The sequence below is a fragment of the Salmo trutta genome, chromosome 4, assembly GCF_901001165.1.
Source record: "Salmo trutta chromosome 4, fSalTru1.1, whole genome shotgun sequence".
In the NCBI taxonomy this organism is placed as follows: Eukaryota; Metazoa; Chordata; class Actinopteri; order Salmoniformes; family Salmonidae; genus Salmo; species Salmo trutta.
This window is the reverse complement of record NC_042960.1, coordinates 12849069-12872777: the sequence shown is the minus strand read 5'-3', so window position 1 is coordinate 12872777 and position 23709 is coordinate 12849069. Positions and strand designations below refer to the sequence as shown.

The window sequence follows — 23709 nt, the reverse complement described above, 5'->3', positions numbered from 1 at the left end:
GACAGACGCAGAACCTCGGTCTGACGTCATTAAAAGGTAATTTACCACCTTCACAAGTGCAGTCTCAGTGCTATGATGGGGTCTAAAACCAGACTGAAGCGTTTCTTGTATATTGTTTGTCTTCTGCTGATGCATAGAAAAACCAGCCAGATGCATATTATCCATGTCCTTGTTCAGCCAAGTTTCAGAGAAACATAGGATATTACAGTTCTTCAGGTCCCGTTGATAGGATAGTCTCGAACGGAGCTCATTCAGTTTGTTCTGCAGTGATTGTACATGAACTATTTCTTGTCATTCAGCTCAAAAAAGTAACTTTCTGTCCACTTCTTCCATGGGCAAACATGTATGGAAAGTTTTATTTAAATCAACAGGGATGCAGCAACAGTAATTGAATAAAAATGTATTTACCCCTGAGCATTTCAATGGCAAAGAGAGGTTCAGGGAAATAAATGACAAATATATTTGGAGTTATTTTCATGAAATAAACAACCAGTGATTTATTAGGCATGATTTAAAAATACAATTAAATAGACTGCTATTTGGGGGCTTTAAAGTACAGTACTGCTTATTACATTACACATCAAATTTCCTTTTCACGATCAGTATCTTTCAAGCTCAGAGCACTATAAGGCAAGGAAACTAAGGCCAATTTTAAATCTAAACGGTTAACACGCAAATACAAAATCAACAAGATTTATTCTAATTTATTAACAGATTTGATCACTTAATTATACTACATAAAGGAACAGGTACCACCTGATTATGCCAAATAATGTTGCGAGGGACATTATATTTGTTATGAATAGAACATAGGCAAAACCAAATTGAGAGGGGAAATATAATGTTGCTCTTCAATAACATGACAGTGTTTTGGCTATGCTAGCACCCAAAACAACAAGTCTGTATATCTGAGAATGTGAGTGTACCCAGATGCTCAACTGAGGGACTTAGAGTACTTAAAAAAAAAAATATCGTACCCCAAGACACTTCACATGATAACTATAATGTCAGCTAAAGAATGGTTCCCAGATATCCCCTGTATAAAACTCAAGCCACAGTGCTACAATTTCTCCCCATTGTGGACACTCTTATGTCTGGTAAGGTTAGTCAGGAAGGAGAAGCTCTTGTAAAATAGTTTGCACTTGAAGGGCTTCTCCTTGATGTAAACGGTCTGATGCATCTTCACATAATTCGACTGAGCGAAGCGCTTCCCACATGTGGGGCAGGCGTATGGCTTGTCGGCATCCCCCCTAATGCTCCGCCTCCCACGTTGTGACCCAATGACACCAGGCGAGGTAGAAGCAGGAGCCACCACCCTCAGGTGGTTAGTCTTTGAGCTCCCTCCTCTAGCCATTTGGGTGTTGTTGGGATTGCGTGCTGTGTTGGTAGGGTAACCATGAGGTAGCTGAGGAAGTCTAGACCCAGGCCCAGGCCTTTTATGAACCCAGTCACTAGGCATTAGACGAGACTCTGAAGGAGAAGACAAACTTCCTGTTAGATTCCCATCAGGGGAGTCTCCCTCCAGTCTCTGTGAAGGCTGAAGCCCAGGGTGTCTTGCTCTGTTCATTATGGATACTGTGGAGTTTGTATCATAGGAACAGGAGGGTCTATCTCTATCAGCCCCAGGCCCTGCTCCATCCCTGCACTGAGACTGTGAAGAGAAGGGTCTGGGCTGCGGACTGGAGCCTCTCTGATGACCACCATGTCTGAGGTTGTTCAGTCCACCTGTCCGCTGGTTGTGTTCTGTGTGGTGCTGGTGGTGGAGTCTCTGTCCCTCACGGTTGGGTCCTGGATCCGACTCAGGAAGAAAGAGCGACGGCTCCTGATCCATGATCCTGATCCGGGGCCAGGGTTTGTGACCAGCCACCTCAGAGGTCCAGTCTCTCCCACCAGCAACACTGGATATTAACAAGTCCTCGTGGACTGCAGACTGTAAACACAAATGGAAGAGAAAATCATAAAGGTTTATATAAGAAACTTTTTGCAGTACATACACAAACATGACAAGATATTCTAAAATATTAACCACAGTCAATGGAGGTATGGGGGCTATAACCAGGTTGGGGGAGTATAGGGGATATGACCGGATAGGGTTGGGGGATACTTTGGAAAAAGTTCAACATTACATGAAAATGCTTTTCAATAATGAAGCATTTTTACAGACACCATCACACTATCATCTACTCGACCTCATCATACTCATTCTTTCCTCAGTTCTCATCCAGTTCTCTACTACATCCAAAACCAACAGAATTAACTACAAACAAACTAACCAGTACTATGTTACATTAAACTATACATGGGCCGTGTGCATTTTCTGGTGCTGTATCCTGAGGTAGGTCCTCTCTGAGAACCTCTTCCAGAACTTCTTCTGACACTGAGGGCAGCTGTAGGGTTTCTCCCGTGTGGACACTCTGGTGTGTCTTCAGGTGCGACGAGTCGGAAAAACAGGCCCAGCACAGGCGGCAGCCCAACAATTTCTCCCCCACGTGCATCCTCTGGTGGATCTCCACCTGTTTGGGGAAACTGAAAGCTTTCCCACAGAATGAAGACTTTAAGAGCTTCTCTTTGCCACCAGAACTGCTGATAGCATTACTACTACTGTGATTTGTCAATGGGCTTGTGTAGCCATTTAGAGTTGAGGCACTGGCATTGTCTGAGGTCTGGTTTAACATTAGGAGAGTGTGAGGAGGACAAAGGCCAGGGAGTGTTTGTTGTCGCAGGGTCCATGTTCCAGTTGATAGATCCTATAGAAGGCAGGCTGAAGGCAGCACCTGTTAGGGGGTTAACCTGAGGCGCCATCAGTCTGTCTGAATAACAACTATAGGAGCAGGACGGCGCATTGCTAGCCAAGTCTGTGGCTGTTCTAATACAGATACCTCCCCGTCCCCGCAGACCAAATCTACGCCTCACCCAGTCTGTTGTCAAGTTTGGTTGCTGTTTTGTGTTCGACAGTCTGTTTCTGGTTGTGGTTAACAGTGTTGTTCCCCAGCCCAGAGTTGAGGACGCTGTCCCATCCACTGACCTCCAATATGTCGCCTCTGGTCCTGGCCTGCTCAGTGATGTTGTCCCCTGGGCCCTTGGCTGCACCCGTCTGGGTCTGGGAATCCAAGATGGCCACATAGTCTCTTCTGTTTGCCTCCAGCCAACCACCTGCAGGAAGACGTTACAAAATAGACTTTACAAACATGGCAGTATACCAATGGAGTTCTTTGAGTCAATTACCTGATCAAGTTTATACATTATAATGTGTGTTTTGTATTGATTTCATTTTATCAATGAAGAAAATTAAGAAAGTTACAGGCGCATCACTATTCCCATTGAAGATCTATTACTGTACGAAGGCTATATGTATTTCTCCCTTAACTTGCTCCCCCATCTTTAGTCCACTCCGCAGGTCAATTCTCTCTGGTCCGTCCTTTACGGTCTCCTCTTTGACCAGCAGCAGATCAGGCTTCACATCCTCCGTGTCTACTGACTGTAAGAGATACAGTGTGAGACGATGTTGGATGACGAAATCTCATATGAGCACCCAGCTATGGAGCATATTCTGATGGGTCAGTGAAGGATTGCTATGAGTACTATGCAAACATGTTAGTTAATTTGATACTATGAGAGCTTCATCTGGGTGGACTGAGCTCTGCCAACACTGCTCACACAGCTCCCGCTCCAGCCATTGCATCCAGCAAACTGAAGGAGCTCTGTCGAATGCGCAGTCTGCTCTGCTCTCATGTGGATGGCCAAGGACCTGGCAAAGTCTCAGCTCACTCAACAAATAGCTGCAGATGATCCTATGCCAGTTAGCACTTATGTAAATGAACTGAATACCCCTCTAAATCTCATAGGGGGCTAATGCACCTAAATGTGCATAGTATGATTTAAAAAAATGGGCACAATTGACATTTGGATCCAGAACTAGTGTCCTGACATTCTGGTTCTCTCTGAAACATGGTTAAATGGTTCTGTCTCTGAAAAAGAGATGAAATACATTTGAATAATTTCCTTCAAATGTGACAGATTACAGAAAGGGGGGGAGTGGTTTCAGAAAGTACTATTATTCCACATTTTACTGCGTTTCAGCATTCAAAATGGAGTAAATAGATTTTCTCTCACCCATATAGACACACACACACAATACCCCATAATGACAAAGTGAAAACATATTTTTTGAAATTTTTGCAAATTTATTGAAAATGAAATACAGAAAAATCTACTTTACATAAGTATTCACACCGAGTCAAAATTTTGGTGAAGCACCATCGAGTACAGCTCTGAATCTATCTGGGTAAGTCTCTTAGAGCTTTCCACACCTGGATTGTGCAACATTTTACCATTATTCTTTTCAAAATTTTACAAGCTCTGTCAAATTGGTTGTTGTACATTGCTAGACAATCAATTTCAGGTCTTGGCAAATATTTAAGTAGATTAGTCAAAACTGTAACTTGGCCACTCAAGAACATTCACTGTCTTCTTGTTAAGCAACTCCAGTGTACATTTGGCCTTGTGTTTCAGGTTATTGTCCTGCTGAAAGGTGAATTCATCTCCCAGTGTCTGGTGGAAAGCAGACTGAACCAGGTTTTCCTCTAGGATTTTGCCTGGGCTTAGCTTCATTCCATTTGATTTTATCCTGGAAAAATCCCCAGTCCTTGCCAATTACAAGCATACCCATAACATGATGCAGCCACCACTATGCTTGAAAACATGAGAGTGGTACTCAGTAATATGTTGTATTGGATTTGCCCCAAACATAACACTTTGTATTCAGGACAAAAAGTGAATTGCTTTGCCACATTTGTTTTACAGTTTTACTTTAGTGCCTTTTTGCAAACAGGATGCATGTTTTGGACTATTTTTATTCTGTACAGGACTCTTTATTCTCCCTCTGTCAATTAAGTTAGTATTGTGGAGTACCTACAATGCTGTTGATCCATCCTGAGTTTTCTCCTAACACAGCCATTAAACTCTGTAACTGTTTTAAAGTCACCATTGGCCTCATGGTGAAATCCCTGAGGGATATCCTTCCACTCTGGCAACTGAGTTAGGAAGGAAGCCCGTACCTTTGTTGTGACTGGGTGCATTGATATAACTTCACCATGCTCAAAGGGATATTCAATACCTGCTTCTGTTTTTACCCATCTACCTATAGGTGCCCATCTTTCCGAGAAAGAGTTAAAACCTTCCTGGTCTTTGTGTTTGAAATTCACAACATGACCGAGGGACCTTACAGATAATTGTATGTGTGGGGTACAGAGATGAGGTAGTCATTCAAAAAAATCATGCAACTTATTATGTGACTTGTTAAGCACATTTCACTCCTGAACTTATTTAGGCTTGCCATAAAAAAGGGGTTGAATATTTATTTACTCAAGACATTTCAGCTTTTAATGAATTAGTAAACATTTCGAAAAGCATAATTCCACTGACATGGGGTAGGCCAGTGACAAAAAAATCTAAATGTAATCCATTTTAAATTCATGCCCTAACTCAACAAAATATGGAACAAGTCAAGGGGCGTGAATACTTTCTGAAGGCACTGTATGTAAAATATAATTTCATGGCGTCTCATTTTTTACAAATATTTATGTTCCCAAGCTCCTGGTTGAAATTGTGTCCATAACCCAGAATACACATGTATTTGTTGCTGTGATTTACCCCTTGCTGCCATGGCGGATGCTATTGGTGCTATATCTGAGTGTTGACCCTTTTTCCCCGGCCTCAGATCAATTAAAGAATATAGTGCTTTCGGAAAGTATTCAGACCCTTTGACTTTTTCCACATTTTGCTACGTTAAAACCTTATTCTAAAATGGATTTCAGCAATCTACACACAATACCCCATAATGACAAAGCAAAAAAAAAAAAGTGACATTTTTGCAAATGTATTCAAATAAAAAAAACATACCTTATTTACAGTTTAAGTCGGAAGTTTACATACACTTAGGTTGGAGTCATTAAAACTCGTTTTTCAATCACTTCACAAATTTCTTGCTAACAAACTATAGTTTTGGCAGGTCGGTTAGGACATCTTCTTTATGCATGACTGTCGTGTCTTTGGCATCATTAAAACTGAAGACATATTTATCAAATAACTCTCTAATTATTATTACGCGATTAAACTGATTAATCGTGTAACTGTAATTAACTAGGAAGTCGGGGCACCAAGGAAAATATTCAGATTAAAGTTATAATTTTCCTAATATAACTTTCAGATATTTTAATATCTGATCACTTAGTCTTCTGATTAATGACGTATTCTTTACCTCATCAGTCTCATTCCAAACGTCGTAAATTGTTGGTTATCTGCACGAACCCAGTCTTCACTATGAGTCATCCATACATCGTTTTAAAATCATTTATTTACTAACTAAGTAATTCACAGAAATGCATAACAAACAGTAGATATCGTTACAAAGAAATTATAGAGGAATGTGCCCTAGTGGGCTAAACCGGCATGGCGGCTTGTTAGACAAAAGGGGAGTGGGGGGTCAACTGAGAAGGCACTACAGAGTTGATAATTATAACAATTGAAATGCTAATCCTTTGCACATGAACGCTCACTCATTCGGGAACAATTGCAATCAATATATATATTTACGCTCAGTGTGTCGTCGGGATCTCTGTTGAAAATGTTGTTTCTGTTGGAGAGTCTGTCTGCCCTCTCTCTCTCTGTCGTGGTTAGAATGGATAGTTCAGAATAACATTCATACATGTCGTTATAGAATAGATGTTTTTGGTGGTTGGCAGTCTTCGCGTTCAATGATACCGAATTCGTAGCTGCACACTAGTAATTATTATCAAAGACTAGTTCTTATTCTGTCGGTATCGATAGTCTAAGAGTTTAACCACGTGGTATGGTTAAAAGTTAATCAAGAAATGCATGGTCTCCAACCTTTAGCCATCTCGTAATTGAGGTAAGCTCGGTCTGGTGATAGAAAACCAAGGTGGGGGTTTTATTCGGGACATAGAAAAAGGCTGTCTCATGACGCCAGGTCCTGTCTGTGTCCCTGGGGGCGTGCCAAGGACTTAGTGAAACTTTAAACAGAAATACAACTCTCACACATTAACATCATTACATAGCATCCCATCATTTCACAAATAGCTTCATCCTTATTCATTCATTTTATACAACCATTTAGATGTAAGTCTCATAGCTGAGGCTATTGCATAAACATGATTATGGTAATGTGGCCATATTGTCTCTCATGAGTTTCACAAAATCGTACCAAACGGACCAGTTCATAGCTGGATTCTTCACCGATCTTTTATACCTTCTCCAGAACCTGAATATTGTTCGGTTGTCAAGTTCTGTGAGGTAGAAAAATTCCTTTGTGTGGTCTATGAAAACTCACTGTCTCTATACTGTGGCCATGAGAAGAGAATCTCCTCATAGGAATTTACGACCTCTTCTGACCACAGCAGCCTGGGTGTAGGAGACAGAGGGAGATGGTGCAGAGGTAGGGGGATGGTGCTCGCAGTGTTCCAAGAGGGCAACGTCATGACAATGACAAGTCATTTTTCCAACAATTGTTTACAGACAGATTATTTCACTTATAATTCATTGTATCACAATTCCAGTGGGTCAGAAGTTTACATACACGCAGCCGTCATACCGCTCAGGAAGGAGACTCGTTCTGTCTCCTAGAGATGAACGTACTTTGGTGCGAAAAGTGCAAATCAATCCCAGAACAACAGCAAAGGACCTTGTGAAGATGCTGAGGAAACAGTTACAAAATAATCTATATCCACAGTAAAACGAGTCCTATATCGACATAACCTGAAAGGCCGCTCAGCAAGGAAGAAGCCACTGCTCCATACCCGTCATAAGAAAGCCAGACTACGGTTTGCAACTGCAAATGGGGACAAAGATCGTACTTTTTGGAGAAATGTCCTCTGGTCTGATGAAACAAAAATATGACTTTTTGGCCATAATGACTGTTGTTATGTTTGGAGGAAATAGGGGGAAGCTTGCAAGCCGAAGAACACCATTCCAACCGTGAAGCAGGAGGGACTGGTGCACTTCACAAAATAGATGGCATCATGAGGGGGGAAATTATGTGGATATATTGAAGCAACATCTCAAGACATCAGTCAGGAAGTTAAAGCTTGGTCACAAATCAGTCTTCTAAATGGACAATGACCCCAAGCATACTTCCAAAGTTGTGGCAAAATGGCTTAAGGACAACAGAGTCAAGGTATTGGAGTGGCCATCACAAAGCCCTGACCTCAATCCTATAGAAAATTTGTGGGCAGAACTGAAAAAGCGTGTGCGAGCAAGAAGGCCTACAAACCTGACTCAGTTACACCAGCTCTGTCAGAATGAATGGGCCAAAATTCACCCAACTTATTGTGGGAAGCTTGTGGAAGGCTACCCGAAACATTGGACCCAAGTTAAACAATTTAAAGGCAATGCTACCAAATACTAATTGAGTGTATGTAAACTTCTGACCCACTGGGAATGTGATGAAAGAAATAAAAGCTGAAATAAATCATTCTCTCTACTATTATTCTGACATTTCACCTTATTAAACTAAAGTGGTGATCCTAACTGACCTAAGACAGGTAATTTTTACTAGGATTAAAATGTCAGGAATTGTGAAAACTGAGTTTAAATGTATTTGGCTAAGGTGTATGTAATCTTCTGACTTCAACTGTACCTAAGTCTTCAGACCCTTTGCTATGAGACTTGAAATATAGCTCAGGTGCATCCTGTTTACATTGATCATCCTTGAGATGTTTCTACAACTTGACTGGAGTCCACCGGTGGTAAATTCAATTGATTGAATATGATTGGGAAAGGCACACACTTGTCTATTTAAGGTCCCACAGTTGACAGTGAATGTCAGAGAAAAAACCAAGCCATGAGGTCGAAGGAATTGTCCGTAGAGCTCCGAGACAAGATTGTGTCGAGGCACAGATCTGGGGAAGGGTACCAAAAAATGTCTTCAGCATTGAATGTCACCAAGAACACAGTGGCCTCCACTATGGTTAAATGGAAGAAGTTTGGAACCACCAAGATTCTTCCTAAAGCTGCCCCCTTGGTAAACTGAGCAATTGGGGGAGAAGGGCCTTGGTCAGGGAGGTGACCAAGAACTCGATGGTCACTCTGACAGAGCTCTAGAGTTCCTCTGTGGATACGCTACAACCTTTCAGAAGGACAACCATCTCTGCAGCACTCCACCAATCAGGCCTTTAGGGTAGAGTGACCAGACATAAACACTCCTCAATAAAAGACACATGACAGCCTGCTTGGATTTTGCCAAAAAGCACCTAAAGGACTCTCAGACAATGAGAAACAAGATCTCTGGCCTGATGAAACCAAGATTGAACTCTTTGGCCTGAATGCCAAGCGTCATGTCTGGGGGAAACCTGGCACCATCCCTAAAGTGAAGCATGATGGTGGCAGTATCATGCTGTGGGGAATGTTTTTCAGCAGCAGGGACTGGGAGACTAGTCAGGATCGAGGGAAAGATGAACGGAAAGATCCTTGATGAAAACCTGCTCCAGAGTGCTCAGGACCTCAGACTGGGGCGAAGGTTCACCTTCCAACAAGACAACGACCCTAAGCACACAGCCAAGACAATGCACAAGTGGCTTCGGGACAAGTCTCTGAATGTCCGTGAGTGGCCCAGCTAGAGCCCGGACTTCAACCCCATCGAACATCGCTGGAGATAAGGCATTAACGTAACAAAATGTGGAAAAAGTCAAGGGGTCTAAATACTTTACGAATGCACCGTATGCATTGATTTTAATCTGGCTCAATTGATCTCAAAACCCACACAGCTAAATGTCCCCATAAATATTTGTCTAGTGGAGTATTTGCATATGATCTCAGTGATCATTTTTCCATAGTATGTATGTATGCATGTATGCATGTATGTATGTATGTATGTATGTATGTATGTATGTATGTATGTATGTATGTATGTATGTATGTATGTATGCATGCATGCATGCATGCATGCATGGATGGATGGATGGATGGATGGATGGATGGATGGATGGATGGATGGATGGATGGATGGATGGATGGATGTATGTATGTATGTATGTATGTATGTATGTATGTATGTATGTATGTATGTATGTATGTATGTATTAGAGATACCAAACAGCAAAATACTAATCCTCATTTAATAAAAAATATGCATTTAAAAAAAGTTTCCTCCTTAAGAGTTTTTACATTACATGTTCGACTCTGATTTAGCCACTGTCTCCTGTATTCCTGACCCTGAGTTAGCTTTAGAAAATGTATCCTCCATATTTATTCCTCTGGCAAATAAACATGCCCCTTTTAAACAACTCAGAGTAAAAGATAGAAAACCAAGGGTTAGATCTTCGGAGCCATCTGAGCTCCTTCGGACGAGAAATCAGACCCGGTCCAAAGCATGGAAAACTGACTCTGTAGTGAATTGTGAGAAACAGATGCACTGTCTCTGACTCTGCTGGTGAATTTGAACAGTAACAGTAAATGCACTGAAGTGTGGAAATTCCTCTTCCCTGCCTAAGCAAGTTCTGTCTGACTCTGGCTAACTGATAAGAATGCGATAAGTGATGCTTTTAAACATCATTTTACCTTGGCAGGCTTATTATTTGAGAGAAACTGTGGTTTAATTGACACTGGTCAGTCAATCGACTGTTCTTCCCTCTGCCGGACTCTAGCTAACTCGACGGTTAACCAGTCAACTTCTAGTGAATCTTTTTGTTTTCATTTCACCAATTTACTACCTGTTATGTGCTAGATGCCTTGCTTAAAGGGACATTTAAAAAATGGTCAACTATATATTCATCATCTCCAGCACCACCATCAACATACAGTCGTGGCCAAAAGTTTTGAGAATGACACAAATATTAATTTCCACAAAGTTCGCTGCTTCAGTGTCTTTAGATATTTTTGTCAGATGTTACTATGGAATACTGAAGTATAATTACACACATTTCATAAGTGTCAAAGGCTTTTATTGACAATTACATGAAGTCAATATTTGCAGTGTTGAACCTTCTTTTTCAAGACCTCTGAAATCCGCCCTGGCATGCTGTCAATTATCTTCTGGGCTACATCCAGACTGATGGCAGCCCATTCTTGCATAATCAATGCTTGAAGTTTGTCAGAATTTGTGGGTTTTTGTTTGTCCACCCGCCTCTTGAGGCTTGACTACAAGTTCTCAATGGGATTAAGGTCTGGGGAGTTTCCTGGCCATGGGCCCAAAATATCGATGTTTTGTTCCCCGAGCCACTTAGTTATCAGTTTCGCCTTATGGCAAAGTGCTCCATCATGCTGGAAAATACATTGTTCGTCACCAAACTGTTCCTGGATGGTTGGGAGAAGTTGTTCTCGGAGGATGTGTTGGTACCATTCTTTATTCATGGCTGTGTTCTTAGGCAAAATTGTGAGTGAGCCCACTCCCTTGGCTGAGAAGCAACCCCACACATGAATGGTCTCAGGATGCTTTACTGTTGGCATGACACAGGACTGATGGTAGCGCTCACCTTGTCTTCTTCAAACAAGCTTTTTTCCAGATGCCCCAAACAACCGGAAAGGGGATTCATCAGAGAAAATGACTTTACCCCAGTCCTCAGCAGTCTAATCCCTGTACCTTTTGCAGAATATCAGTCTGTCCCTGATGTTTTTCCTGGAGAGAAGTGGCTTCTTTGCTGCCCTTCTTGACACCAGGCCATCCTCCAAAAGTCTTCGCCTCACTGTGCGTGCACCTGCCTGCTGCCATTCCTGAGCAAGTTCTGTACTGGTGGTGACCCGATTCCGCAGCTGAATCAACTTTAGGAGATGGTCCTGGCGCTTGCTGGACTTTCTTGGGTGCCCTGAAGCCTTCTTCACAACAATTGAACCGCTCTCCTTGAAGTTCTTGATGATCTGATAGATGGTTGATTTAGGTGCAATCTTACTGGCAGCAATATCCTTGCCTGTGAAGCCCTTTTTGTGCAAAGCAATGATGACGGCACGTGTTTCCTTGCAGGTAACCATGATTGACAGAGGAAGAACAATGATTCCAAGCACCACCCTCCTTTTGAAGCTTCCAGTTTGTTATTCGAACTCAATCAGCATGACAGAGTGATCTCCAGCCTTGTCCTCGTCAACACTCACACCTGTGTTAACGAGAGAATCACTGACATGATGTCAGCTGGTCTTTTTGTGGCAGGGCTGAAATGCAGTGGAAATGTTTTTGGGGGATTCAGTTCATTTGCATGGCAAAGAGGGACTTTGCAATTAATTGCAGTTCATCTGATCACTCTTCATAACATTCTGGAGTATATGCAAATTGCCATCATACAAACTGAGGCAGCCAACTTTGTGAAAATTAATATTTGTGTCATTCTCAAAACTTTTGGCCACGACTGTGCACTACATGACCAAAAGTGGACATCTGCTCGTCGAACATTACACTCTAAAAATCATGGGCATTAATATGGAGTTGGTCCCCCTTTGCTGCTATAACAGCCTCCACTCTTCTGGAAAGGCTTTCCACTAGATGTTGGAACATTGCTGCGGGGACTTGCTTCCATTCAGCCACAAGAGCATTAGTGACGTTGGGCACTGATGTTGGGCAACTAGGCCTGGCTTGCAGTTGGCATTCCAATTCATCCCAAAGGTGTTTGATGGGGTTCAGGTCAGGGCTCTGTGCAGGCCAGTCAAGATCTTCCACACCGATCTCAACAAACCCTTTCTGTATGAACCTCGCTTTGTGCACAGGGGCATTGTCATGCTGAAACAGAAAAGGGATTTCCCCAAAATGTTGCTACATAGTTGGAAGCACAGAATAGTTGAATGTTTTTGAATGCTGTAGCATTAAGATTTCCCTTCACTGGCCCAAACTATTATTCCTCTTCCGCCCAACTTTACAGTTGGCACTATGCATTGGGGCAGGTAGTGTTCTCCTGGCATCCTAAAAACCCAGATTTGTCTGTCAGACTGCCAGATGGTGAAGCGTAATCACGCCAGAGAACGCATTTCCACTGCTTCAGAGTGCAATGGCGGCGAGCTTTACACCACTCCAGCCGACGCTTGGCATTGCGCATGGTGATCTTAGGATTGTGTGCGGCTGCTCGGCCATGGAAACCCATTTCATGAAGCTCCTGACGAACAGTTATTGTGATGACGTTGCTTCCAGAGGCAGTTTGGATGTCGGTAGTGCAACCGAGGACAGAGGATTTTTACGCGTTACTCGCTTTAGCACTCGGCGGTCCTGTTCTGTGATCTTTTGTGGCCTACCACTTCTAGTCGGAGTTCTGAATTCTGACAAATTCTCAAACTACGTTGGAGGAGGCTTATGGTCGAGAAATTTGCATTAAATTCTCTGGCAACAGCTTTGTTGGACAGTCCTGCAGTCAGCATGCCAATTGTACACCCTCAAAACTTGTGGCATTGTGTTGTGTGACAAAACAGCACATTTTAGAGTGTCCTTTTATTGTCCCCAACACAAGTTGCACCTGTGTAATGATCATGCCATTTAGCTTCTTGATAAGCCACACCTGTCAGGTGGATGGATTATCTTGGCAAAACATTTGAGAGAAATAAGCTTTTGTGCATATGGAACATTTCTGGGATCTTTTATTTCAGGTCATGAAAAATGGGACCAACACTTTACATGTTGCTTTTATATTTTTGTTCAATATAACTGGTTTAAAAATTACTTGACAAATAGACCCACAGGGGTCAATTCTGGGTCCTGTACTTTTTACTGTTTACATTAACAATATTGTTGCAGGTTACAAAAAATTGTAACCTGCATGCCAATGATAATGTTGTGTATGCTATTGCCCCCACGATTGACCAGGCTTTATCTGAACTACAATCGGTCTTCATCGTATTACCAAAAAACGTTATTGACCTGAAATTAGTATTGAATGCAGGTAAAACTAAGCATATGTTGTTCTCTAGAGCGCATAAAAATAACTAATGTACTTTGGACGGTGTCCATATTGATCGTGTCCCCGCTTACAAATGTCTAGACATCTGGATAGCTGAAAAGCTGTCTTTTAAAAATAATATAGAGAAGTTGAGAATAAAAATAGGCTTCTTCTAAAGAAATAGGTCATGCCTCTCGCTAAATAGTAGACAGCAAATTATTCAGTCTATGGCGACATCATCTACATGAACGCAGCTGCCACTTCATTAAAGCTGTTAGATGCTGTTATCGTAGTGCTTTAATACGGGCGTCAGATTTAGTACTCATCAAAGCAATCTCTATCAGAAAGTTGGTTGGCCCTCTGATGTCACATAGGTTGATACATTTTCATTTATAAAGCCCTTTTACAAAAACTCCCACTGTACCTAACATTATTGCTAAACTTTAGACTTCCGAGTTACTACACCCGGTGTCAGGGTTGGCTTACTCCAGGAATTCCTTTGGTCTCTACGTTAGGTTAATCAGCTTTTAGTTTTCTTGCACCGTATTTGTGGAACAATCTTCCAAATGTTCTCACATTTGATGTTTTGGTGCCTCTAGGGCAATTCAGAAGGCTGATTGAGGACCTTGTTACTGATTAATGCGTTTGTTTTTTATGACTTTTCTTTCTGGTTGCATTTTGGATTTATATTTTGATGTGTGTATTTAATCTAATTTCTGTAATTCAGGGCTCATCTGTAAAAGAGACCTTGGTCTCAGTATGACTACCTGATGAAATAAAGGTTAAATAAAAAACATGTTAGTTCATTTGATTACTTTACACTAATGGTTCGATCATTAAAAGGCATGGTCCCACAGTTTAGACAAAATTATATCCACAAAGCATCTCAGAGTAAGAGTGCTGACCGTCCTCACCTGTCTACATAGTCTTATTCATTATGATCTAAAAGGCTAAACTGATCCTAGATCAGCACTCCTACTCTGAGAGGCTTTGTGTCTACGGGCCCTGACCTAATACCATTCAGACAGTAGTTTACAGTGGGCTCACCTCAGTGAGACTGTGTGTGGTCCTGTGCTGCTCAGCTGGTTCCTCTGTGGGTTCAGGAGGTGTAGTCTGGTTGTCCTCCATTACCATGGTCCCCACAGGGTTCCCCAGACCCTCCTCCCTCACCAGCAGCACCTCTGGACCCTCCTACTCCTGGAAGAGACAGGTGATACAGATTAAATAGACATACACTCCATCAGATACATAATGTACACACGCACACAGATAATAAACCAGGGCGGGCGCCAGAACAAATCCGTTGGACGGGCATTAGATTTTTTCATAGGGGGGCACGTTTTTTTTTTCAGGACCTATGTGGATATATGTAAACAATATATATAATATTCAAGTGTTCAGTAAATTGTATTTGTGGAGTGGCTTTGTTACACCTATGAAACAGAAAGCATAGGTGTTGGAACCCGGTATATTTATAACAACAAAATAAAAATAATACACCAACAGCCAAGACGCACTGTCAAATGATGAAAGTAGCCTAAATATCATTACAAGCGCCAAGTGTGCTTGATAATAGTGAAAATCATCACGAAGGCAATAATAGCATAATGAATATAAGTGTTGATATGACAGTCAAAAAGTAAATTATCAGTTGGAGCATGTCCATGTCACACAGCCTAAACAACGAAAGCTGTGGAGTGCGTTGCTGAATTGGTTTCTTGCTTGAGATGTAGGGCCTGCTCTCTCAGTGATGACATTTTGTGCTGATAATGACCAGTAGAATTCTCACCGGCTTGTTCTATTCCGAATAGTGCCGTCCGCTTTCCTGTCTCACCATTTCATTTGGTGGTGGCGCTACCACCTGCTCAGTGCGCACAAATATGTATGTTTTGCGCTTAGGACTCAGAGGAATAGGTTCAGGTTGAGGCTCAGAATCAGAAGAATACTCAAGGATGTGATCATGATTCATTCTTCCCCACCATCTGAGTCGTTTTTATTCAGATTTTGTAGCAACGCTAAAGAGTGCATTCATTCATCTTGGCCTTCTTGCCATTGTAAATTACACACGCTCTCACGGTGTACTCCAAGAGGTCCAGAATACACTGATAGAGTACATACCATGTTTAGATTAGAATTAAAATAGATCAATACAATAGAATGGCCCGCCCTGTCCTTCATTAACAATTGGTGATTACATAATTATGCATTGTTCGCTTCCCCCTACTCATCAACCCATCGATTCTCCCCCATCATACTTTAGCCTACTTAATTTATTTAATCTCTTATGCGTTTGATTTTAGTGCCGGTATAGTTTAGGTTCAGCTTTGAGACAATTATCGGCGTAATTATCAACTGGGCATGGCATCTTCAACTAATCGTGAGAAGGTGGGGAGCAGGCCATATTGTGGGGAGAAGGGGCCTCCTGAAACTGTCTATAACACCAATTCTGTTTGTGATATTAAGATTCTGACCATGTGTATTATAGACTTATTTAGGAAAAGTCTAGGACGGAGGGAGGCATGACTTTAAAAATAGCAGAGTAGCCTAATGCATTTTTTTGTATTCATGAGCAGTCCAACTGACTGCTTTTGCGCTTCTTTTGTGGGTTGTATAGTAATGCATGTAGTTTAACTGTAAAAATGTATTAGTCTGCCTTTTAATGTGGTATGAACACAACCCATCATGATGTTGTCTTCTGATTGTAAAACAAATCACTTTAAAAGTAGGTTACCTTCACACGTTAGTCCAAAATAGCATCCGAACGACTGAAACAGCGCCTTTCTGTCTTACAATATGTAGCCCATTTATCTGATGCGGTCAAAAAATAAAATGTCATGCTATGCTCTTTTAGTCCAGACAGCATCAGATACATGGGCTACACATACTGAGACAGAGGGGCTGCTCGGATACTTTATCTGACAGTGATGGGTCTTTCTGTTAGCGCGTCTCGGTCAAATAAATGATAAATATTAAAATATTTTGTTTGGACGATTATGGAGATACAGTATGGCGGGCCCCCCTAAGTCCCGCCCATAATGCCAGCCCTGTAATAAACACACTTTCAACATGAAGTGTTTACCCATCCCCACTACAGTTATAAAGCGCTGTCGAGTGTATGCAGAATAGGGTGAGATTAGATGTGATGTATACTAAAGGGTCTCAATGAAAGTCTTAGAATGAAAAGTCCCATTTGTGTTTATTAAACATTTAAGTGTTAAAATACACCACATGAAAACCACACATACACGTCTCTGCATGCCTGGCAGACATCTCAGCTTGGATGTCGACCCACCACCTCAAACTCAACAAGACGAAGCTGCGGCTCCATGGTGTCCCCCTCCCAGAGTGCAAAGAACATCGAAGCAGTGACTCGCTCCTGCAGGTTCATGCTCTTCAACATGAGTGATGAGTTTGACACGTGCTCTATAACATCTATAGAGTACGACCCTTCCTCACACAGGAAGCGGTGCAGGTTCTAATCCCTGCGCTTGTCACCTCCTGTCTAGACTACTACAACTCTGTTGCCTGGATTTCCTGCTTGTGCCATCAAACCCCTGCAACTTATCCAGAACTCCGCAGTCCGCCGGGTGTTCAACCTTCCAAAGTTCTCCCATGTCACCCCACACCTCAGCACACTCTACTGGCTTCCAGTTGAAGCTTGCATCCACTAGCAGACCATGGTGCTTGCTTACGGAGCAGCAAGGGGAACTGCCCCTCCCTACCTTCCAGCTATAATCAAACCCTACACCCCAACCCAAGCACTCCATTCTGCCACCTATGGTCTCTTGGCCATCCCACGGCCAGCCCAGGCAATGTTCTTCTCTGTCCTGGAACCCGATTGGTGGAACCAGCTTCCCCCTGAAGCAAGGACAGCAGATTCACTGACAATCTTCAGAAACCCTACCTCTTCAAATGGAATCTTAAATGAATCCGAAAGCCCCCCCGAATCATTAAAATAAATAAATGCAAATAAATACAAATAGTATTTTCCTACTTGCACAGATATTACTGATAACTACTTTGAGGGAAACGGTACTTGCTATAACTGTGATATAAGTCGCTCTGGATAAGAGCATCTGCTAAATTACTAAAATGTAATGTCTCAACACAAAAATCACCATGAAGTTGATAAACTGCATACATTTTCTCATAGAAATAGTATTGGGGAAAAAATTAAGTAGTTGAATGCAGGTAATGAAACATGCATTTCTGAACATCATATAGCCTACACAGTACAAACACAATATGTAAGACTTTTTAGGCTTATATAGCACACAATGTCTGAATGTAATATTCTACCAGGAATATTCAACACTGAAGTGTGTTACTCTCGTTATTCCAAATGCATCTGTGGATCTTTTCTGCTGACAACAATGAAAATCAGAAACTATCGAGTGGAATGTTTTTTCTGCTGGTGTATCTTGAGATAGCTCCTCTCTGAGAACCTCTTCCCGCAGTGCGTACAGGCGAACGGCCTCTCTTCCGTGTGGACCTTCAGGTGCATCTTCAGGTTGCCAGCCTGGGCAAAGCGCATATCGCACCGGGGGCAGCTGTAGGGTTTCTCCCCTGTGTGGACCCTCTGGTGCCTCTTCAGGTGGCAAGCCTGGGTGAAGCGCATCTGACACTGGGTACAGTTGAAGGGTTTCTCCCCTGTGTGGACCCTCTGGTGCCTCTTCAGGTTACCAGCCTCAGCAAAGCGCATGTGACACTGGGTACAGCTGAAGGGTTTAATTCCTGTGTGGACCCTCTGATGGATCTCCACCTTCTGGGGGCAGCTGAAGCCTTTGTTACAGAACATGCAGTGGAACCGTTTCTCTTTGCTATTGCCAGATGTTGGTCTCCCTCCCTGCTCCTTGGCCCTTTGGTCCTCTGAGTTCAATACCTGATCGAAAAGGACGCAGCCATGTGAATTGGAAGGCCCCATCGACGTGGACACAGGTTCACGATCCCTGAGCACATGCAAATGGGAGTGGGTTGCGACATTTGGATTTGTCTCCAAGCTTTCCCTGTAATCTAAAAAATCTCTGCCTTTTGAATGTCCTTCTCCTAAGTGAGTCTTGTCTACATTCCATGTCAGAGGCACGTCGCCCTCCACTTTCACATCATCTACCACTATATCGTCCCCTTTCTTATCTAGGCACCCTTCAGTGTATACACTACTACTGTACTGGTTCCAGTCCTCTCGAGACAGATCACTTTGTCTCTCTAAGCCCAAGGGCATGTTGCCAGGGTCCATCTCTGTAGTGTAAGAACAAGACAGATCATTGCCAGTCTCCAACGTGTCACCTGAGTCCCGATGGGAATGAACAGTCCTCGGGCTCGGGATACCGTAAAGCAAATACTCTGAGCCAGGAGCAGGATGACAGCCCAGTGGTCCCAGACCCAGTCTCTCTGGGTCTGACATTTGGTCAGGTCCTGTGTGTAAGAGCCTGTGTGTTACAGTTAAATTCTCGCTGTCTGTCTCTGACTTGAGGACGGCGTTCAGCATTCCACTGACCTCCGTGATGCTGCATCGGTTCCTGGGCTGGGGCGGGGCGGTGGGGTTCTCCGTGGCTAAAATGGATGCCACTGCGCCAGTCTGGATGTCTCTGCTGTGTCGTGGGTCATCTCCTTCAGTCCTCTCCTGCTTGACCAGAGACGATCCTCCAGGACCTGCAGCCTCTGCATCTGCAGACTGACAAGAAGAGAGGAGGTTATTACAGGTACATGAGCTGAATTGGATAATAATGTCATAGGGAAGTCTCACGAGTGCCCCTATGGCAGATAAATAAGGATGTACATGTAAGCAAGTCAATAGCTGAGGGTAGCCTTTTTGAAATAAACGGGCGACATTTGATGTACAGTAATTTACAAATAACACGTTTTATGCACACTAACCTCTATTACGATAACATGCTGGGTTGAGGTTCCACTCCCCTCATCTATAGATATGGGTTGGTCATCTCTCCATGCGTTGTGTTCCGCTGGCTTCACAAAGCTCCTGTGGCCTCCAGTGAAATGTCCTTCACCTGAGAGTGATTGTGGGAAAAAGGAGTGGTTAAGTTAAGTACTGTCAATGCTATATTGTACACTATTGACACTGTCTACAATTGGCAAGGATGTAAGATAACACTATTCATAACTTTTTTATATAGTATTTATTGATTGATTATATTACATGCATCAAAAAATATATATTGAGTATAACAATAGGAAATACAATTATTTTGCTAGAATATGATATTGTCTTTGTGCAAGAAGAATTTGTTCTTAATTGATCTGCCAGGTAAAATAAAGATAGCCAAGTAATCTGGGGAAGTTGCATCCTATCCAAAAACTGACCAAGACCCAATTCTGGATAACACATCTGAACACATGCGAGGGGAACAGGGCGACAGGCCCTGCAGCCTTCTGCAAAATGTACCTCTTGCCATTCCTCTGTATCGGTCGAGGATCTTGACACTACTGGGACGACTGGCGAAGACGCGCTCTCGAATTGTCCTCTCTGCGCGCTCCCGTGCTACCTTCAGTTCCAATAACTGTAGTTTCCTCCGCAATCCCCTGTTTTCTTTCTGGCTTTGAGAAATTTCCACACGAAACACTGCATAGTCGTCGTCTACGAGTTTACAGACCTCTGCCACGGCTGCATTCGCTAGCACCTCCATGATGGAGGCTATTTGAGTGTGAAAAACCATACAGTTAGCCATTGTTTGCTAACTTTTGCAGCTAGCTAGCATTACCTAGATAACATTTATCAAGTCCTGTCTCCAATGCGAATTAAAGACTACACGAGGTAATGCTGTGCAGTTAAATGGGTGATATTGTAAGGTTCCAGTGAGTTAATAAACGTCCAAATAACAACAATATAAACGTTAATGTGGAAATGGTTCTTGGTCACCTGTTCACTTCCGTTTACACAGAAGAGAAAGGATTTCATTTGTTGGCGTCATAGTTTAAAGGGTGTGGTTAAAGGAAAAATGTATGCGCGCTGTTCTTTGAATTACGGTACTGCTTATTACATTACACATTACATTACACACTTATTACATTACACGTATGATCAGTATCAAGCTCAAAGCAGACTTGTTTATAAAGAACAGTGTGTTAGAATATAAAATAATACAACTTTATTCCAAAGACTCAGTAAGGTAAATATTAAACTGTCCTAGCATAGGTTTACTCCTTCCTTACTACAGGCCTTTATAGGATTAGGATTAGTGTTCCCACACGTCCATATATCCATGTAACAGTATGTGTTTATAGAAGACAGAGGGACCTCCTGTGCTAATTAGCTATATCGCGTGCTCTGAACACCTGTGTGTAACGGAAGAAGGCTGCCAGAAACATGTAACTGAAAAATACTGTCTGCTGCAACTGTGATAAAGCCAGTTAAAACAGTACGTGTATATTTTACATTTGTGAAATTATTTTGATGTGGTATTAAAGTAAAGGGCTTTGTTTCTATAACCGAGCCACAATTGAGAATCGATTTAGACTTAAGAGTACATCTTCGGCGCCCCAACAGTTGACACACAGTTCTTTGCTTTCTCTATCCTTGTCACTAAATTATGTAGACAACGAATGTTGAATAAAATTATATTTAAACCTACTCTGCCGGCTGTCCACAATGAAGTATTATTAAACCAACTTCAAAACACGGGTCTATGTGTGTGGCAATCAATATGTTGTGCTCGTGACCGAAGGCAGGTGCACAAGACGGAAGTGCACGCACCAGAACCATGCATACTAACTGAAGTCTTGCAAGAGTTTACAAAGTTTTGCGCAGGTGACATACGTTTCTACTTCAGTACCGGTTCTCTAACAAGTCAGGTAAACAATACTTTGCTGTGAATATTTTGTCTGAAGGACCAACACCACGGATAATTGGCAGAGTAAATTCAAATATAATTGTATTCAACATTCCGGCTTGTAGAGGACCATTTCCAGAATTAAACACTGTACATGTCTTAAGCTAAAGTGTACAACACCTGTTCAATATTGCTGGTGTCAGTAAATGCCGGCAAAAAAGCGTAATGAAATTGTTGCCAGCAGGGCTGGTTAGGCTGTTTTTCATGTTATCCAGAGGTGAGAGCAAAACGAGATGGGTGGGACTAAAGCTTAAGAGGGTGTGAACAATGCTGAATGGGTGTAGACAAAGAAGAGCTCTTCACTAGATACCAAAACATTCAAAGGCCATTTTCTCAAAAGTTTTGCAACTTTCAAAGCAGAATTACTTTCCCATTGTTCCTCAAAAATGCAGTGTATGATATACCATTTTGTAGCTGAGTCTCTACTTTTATCCAATGTAAAAAAACACAATTTCAAATTTTGCTACATAAGACCAAATCAAGGTGGAGAATCACATATGACCTAACCAGGTAGAAACTGTCTCAAATCTCAACAAGACAGACCGGGTATTCTCAGTCTTGCCATTGCCACCGGGTCTGCATCTCACCAAACGGAGGATGTCACAAACACCAGGAATATACTTTTTTTATTTGATCCACTTCTACACTCAATGCTACCCCATTGATCACTCCTTTGAATGGTACCCTGCTCCGGAGAGCAAAGCACGACACGGGTCGATCCCTGAGGGGCGTGACGTGAAAATGGCGCCGACGGATAGGGCTTCCGTGTTTCTAGCTCTTATGAAACTTTGCAGTATTTCGTTTTTTGTCTTATTTCTTACATTATTAGCCCAGGAAATGTTTGATGTTATTACATACAGCCGGGAAGAACTTTTGGATATCAGAGCGGCGGTAACTTAAAAGCATTACCAGCATTATGACCAGGAATACGACTTTCCCGAATCGGATCCTTTGCTCGTACCCCCCAGGGCGGTTGAGCTGATTCCAGTGGCTGATCCAAAACACCACCAGCAGAAAAGAGGGACTCTGAGTGGACTTCTAGTCCAACTCAGGAGGCGCACACACCACCTGCCACTTCCTAGTATGTTACTAGCTAATGTTCAGTCTCTGGATAATAAAGTTGACGAGCTCAGGGCGAGGATTTCCTTCCAGAGAAACATCAAGGACTGTAACATACTCTGTTTCACGGAAACATGGCACTCTCGGGATATTCTGTCTGAGTCCGTACAGCCAGTTGGGTTCTCAGTTCATCGTGCAGACAGGAATACATATCTCTCTGGGAAGAAGAAGGGCGGGGGTGTATGTTTCATGATTAACGACTCATGGTGTGATTGTGATAACATATAGGAACTCAAGTCCTTTTGTTCACCTGACATACAATACCTCACAATCAAATGCCTACCATATTACCTCCCAAGATAATTATCTTCAGTTAGTCACAGCTGTGTATATTCCCCCTCAAGCCGAGACCACAACGGCCCTCAAAGAACTTCACTGGACTTTATGCAAACTGGAATCCACATATCCCGAGGCTGTATTTAGCTGGGGATTTTATCAAAGTACATTTGAGAAAAACATTACTGAAGTTCTATCAACACAATGACTGTAGTACTCATGCTGCTAAAACACTCGACCACTGCTACTCCAACATCCGGGATGCCTACAAGGCCCTCCCCCACCGTCCCTTCGGCAAATCTGATGACGAGTCAATTTTGCTCCTCCCTTCATATAGGCAGAAACTCAAACAGGAAGTACCCGTGCTAAGGACTATTCAACGCTGGTCTGACCAATCGGAATCCATGCTTCAAGATTGTTTTGATCACGTGGACTGGGATATGTTCTGGGTAGCCTCCGAGAACAACATAAACTCAGTCACCATATCAGTGCATTCGTCTATCAGGAAGTATGGGAGATGTTGTACCCACTGTGACTATTAAAACCTACTCTAACCAGAAACCGTGGATAGATGGCAGCATTCGCGCAAAACTGAAAGAGCGTAC

The 23709-nt window shown here is 42.5% G+C and overlaps 1 protein-coding gene across 2 annotated transcripts; it reads right to left on the bottom strand.

Moving 5' to 3' along the window:
• Window positions 1-332: 332 nt before the first annotated feature.
• Window positions 333-19784, bottom strand: LOC115191329 (zinc finger and SCAN domain-containing protein 22-like). Of its 2 annotated transcripts, XM_029749205.1 has the most exons (6): window positions 19740-19784; window positions 19360-19536; window positions 14910-15059; window positions 3367-3478; window positions 3026-3153; window positions 333-1930 (listed from the first exon to the last, which is right to left on the bottom strand). In XM_029749205.1, the coding sequence occupies exons 3-6, from the start codon at window positions 14994-14996 to the stop codon at window positions 1061-1063; spliced, it is 1197 nt and encodes a 398-aa protein (XP_029605065.1). In that variant the 5' UTR covers window positions 14997-15059; window positions 19360-19536; window positions 19740-19784; the 3' UTR covers window positions 333-1060. The 2 variants fall into 2 exon arrangements, with proteins under 2 accessions (XP_029605065.1, XP_029605066.1); XM_029749206.1 differs by lacking the exons at window positions 14910-15059; window positions 19360-19536; window positions 19740-19784 and having other exon boundaries at window positions 2914-4523.
• Window positions 19785-23709: the final 3925 nt, after the last annotated feature.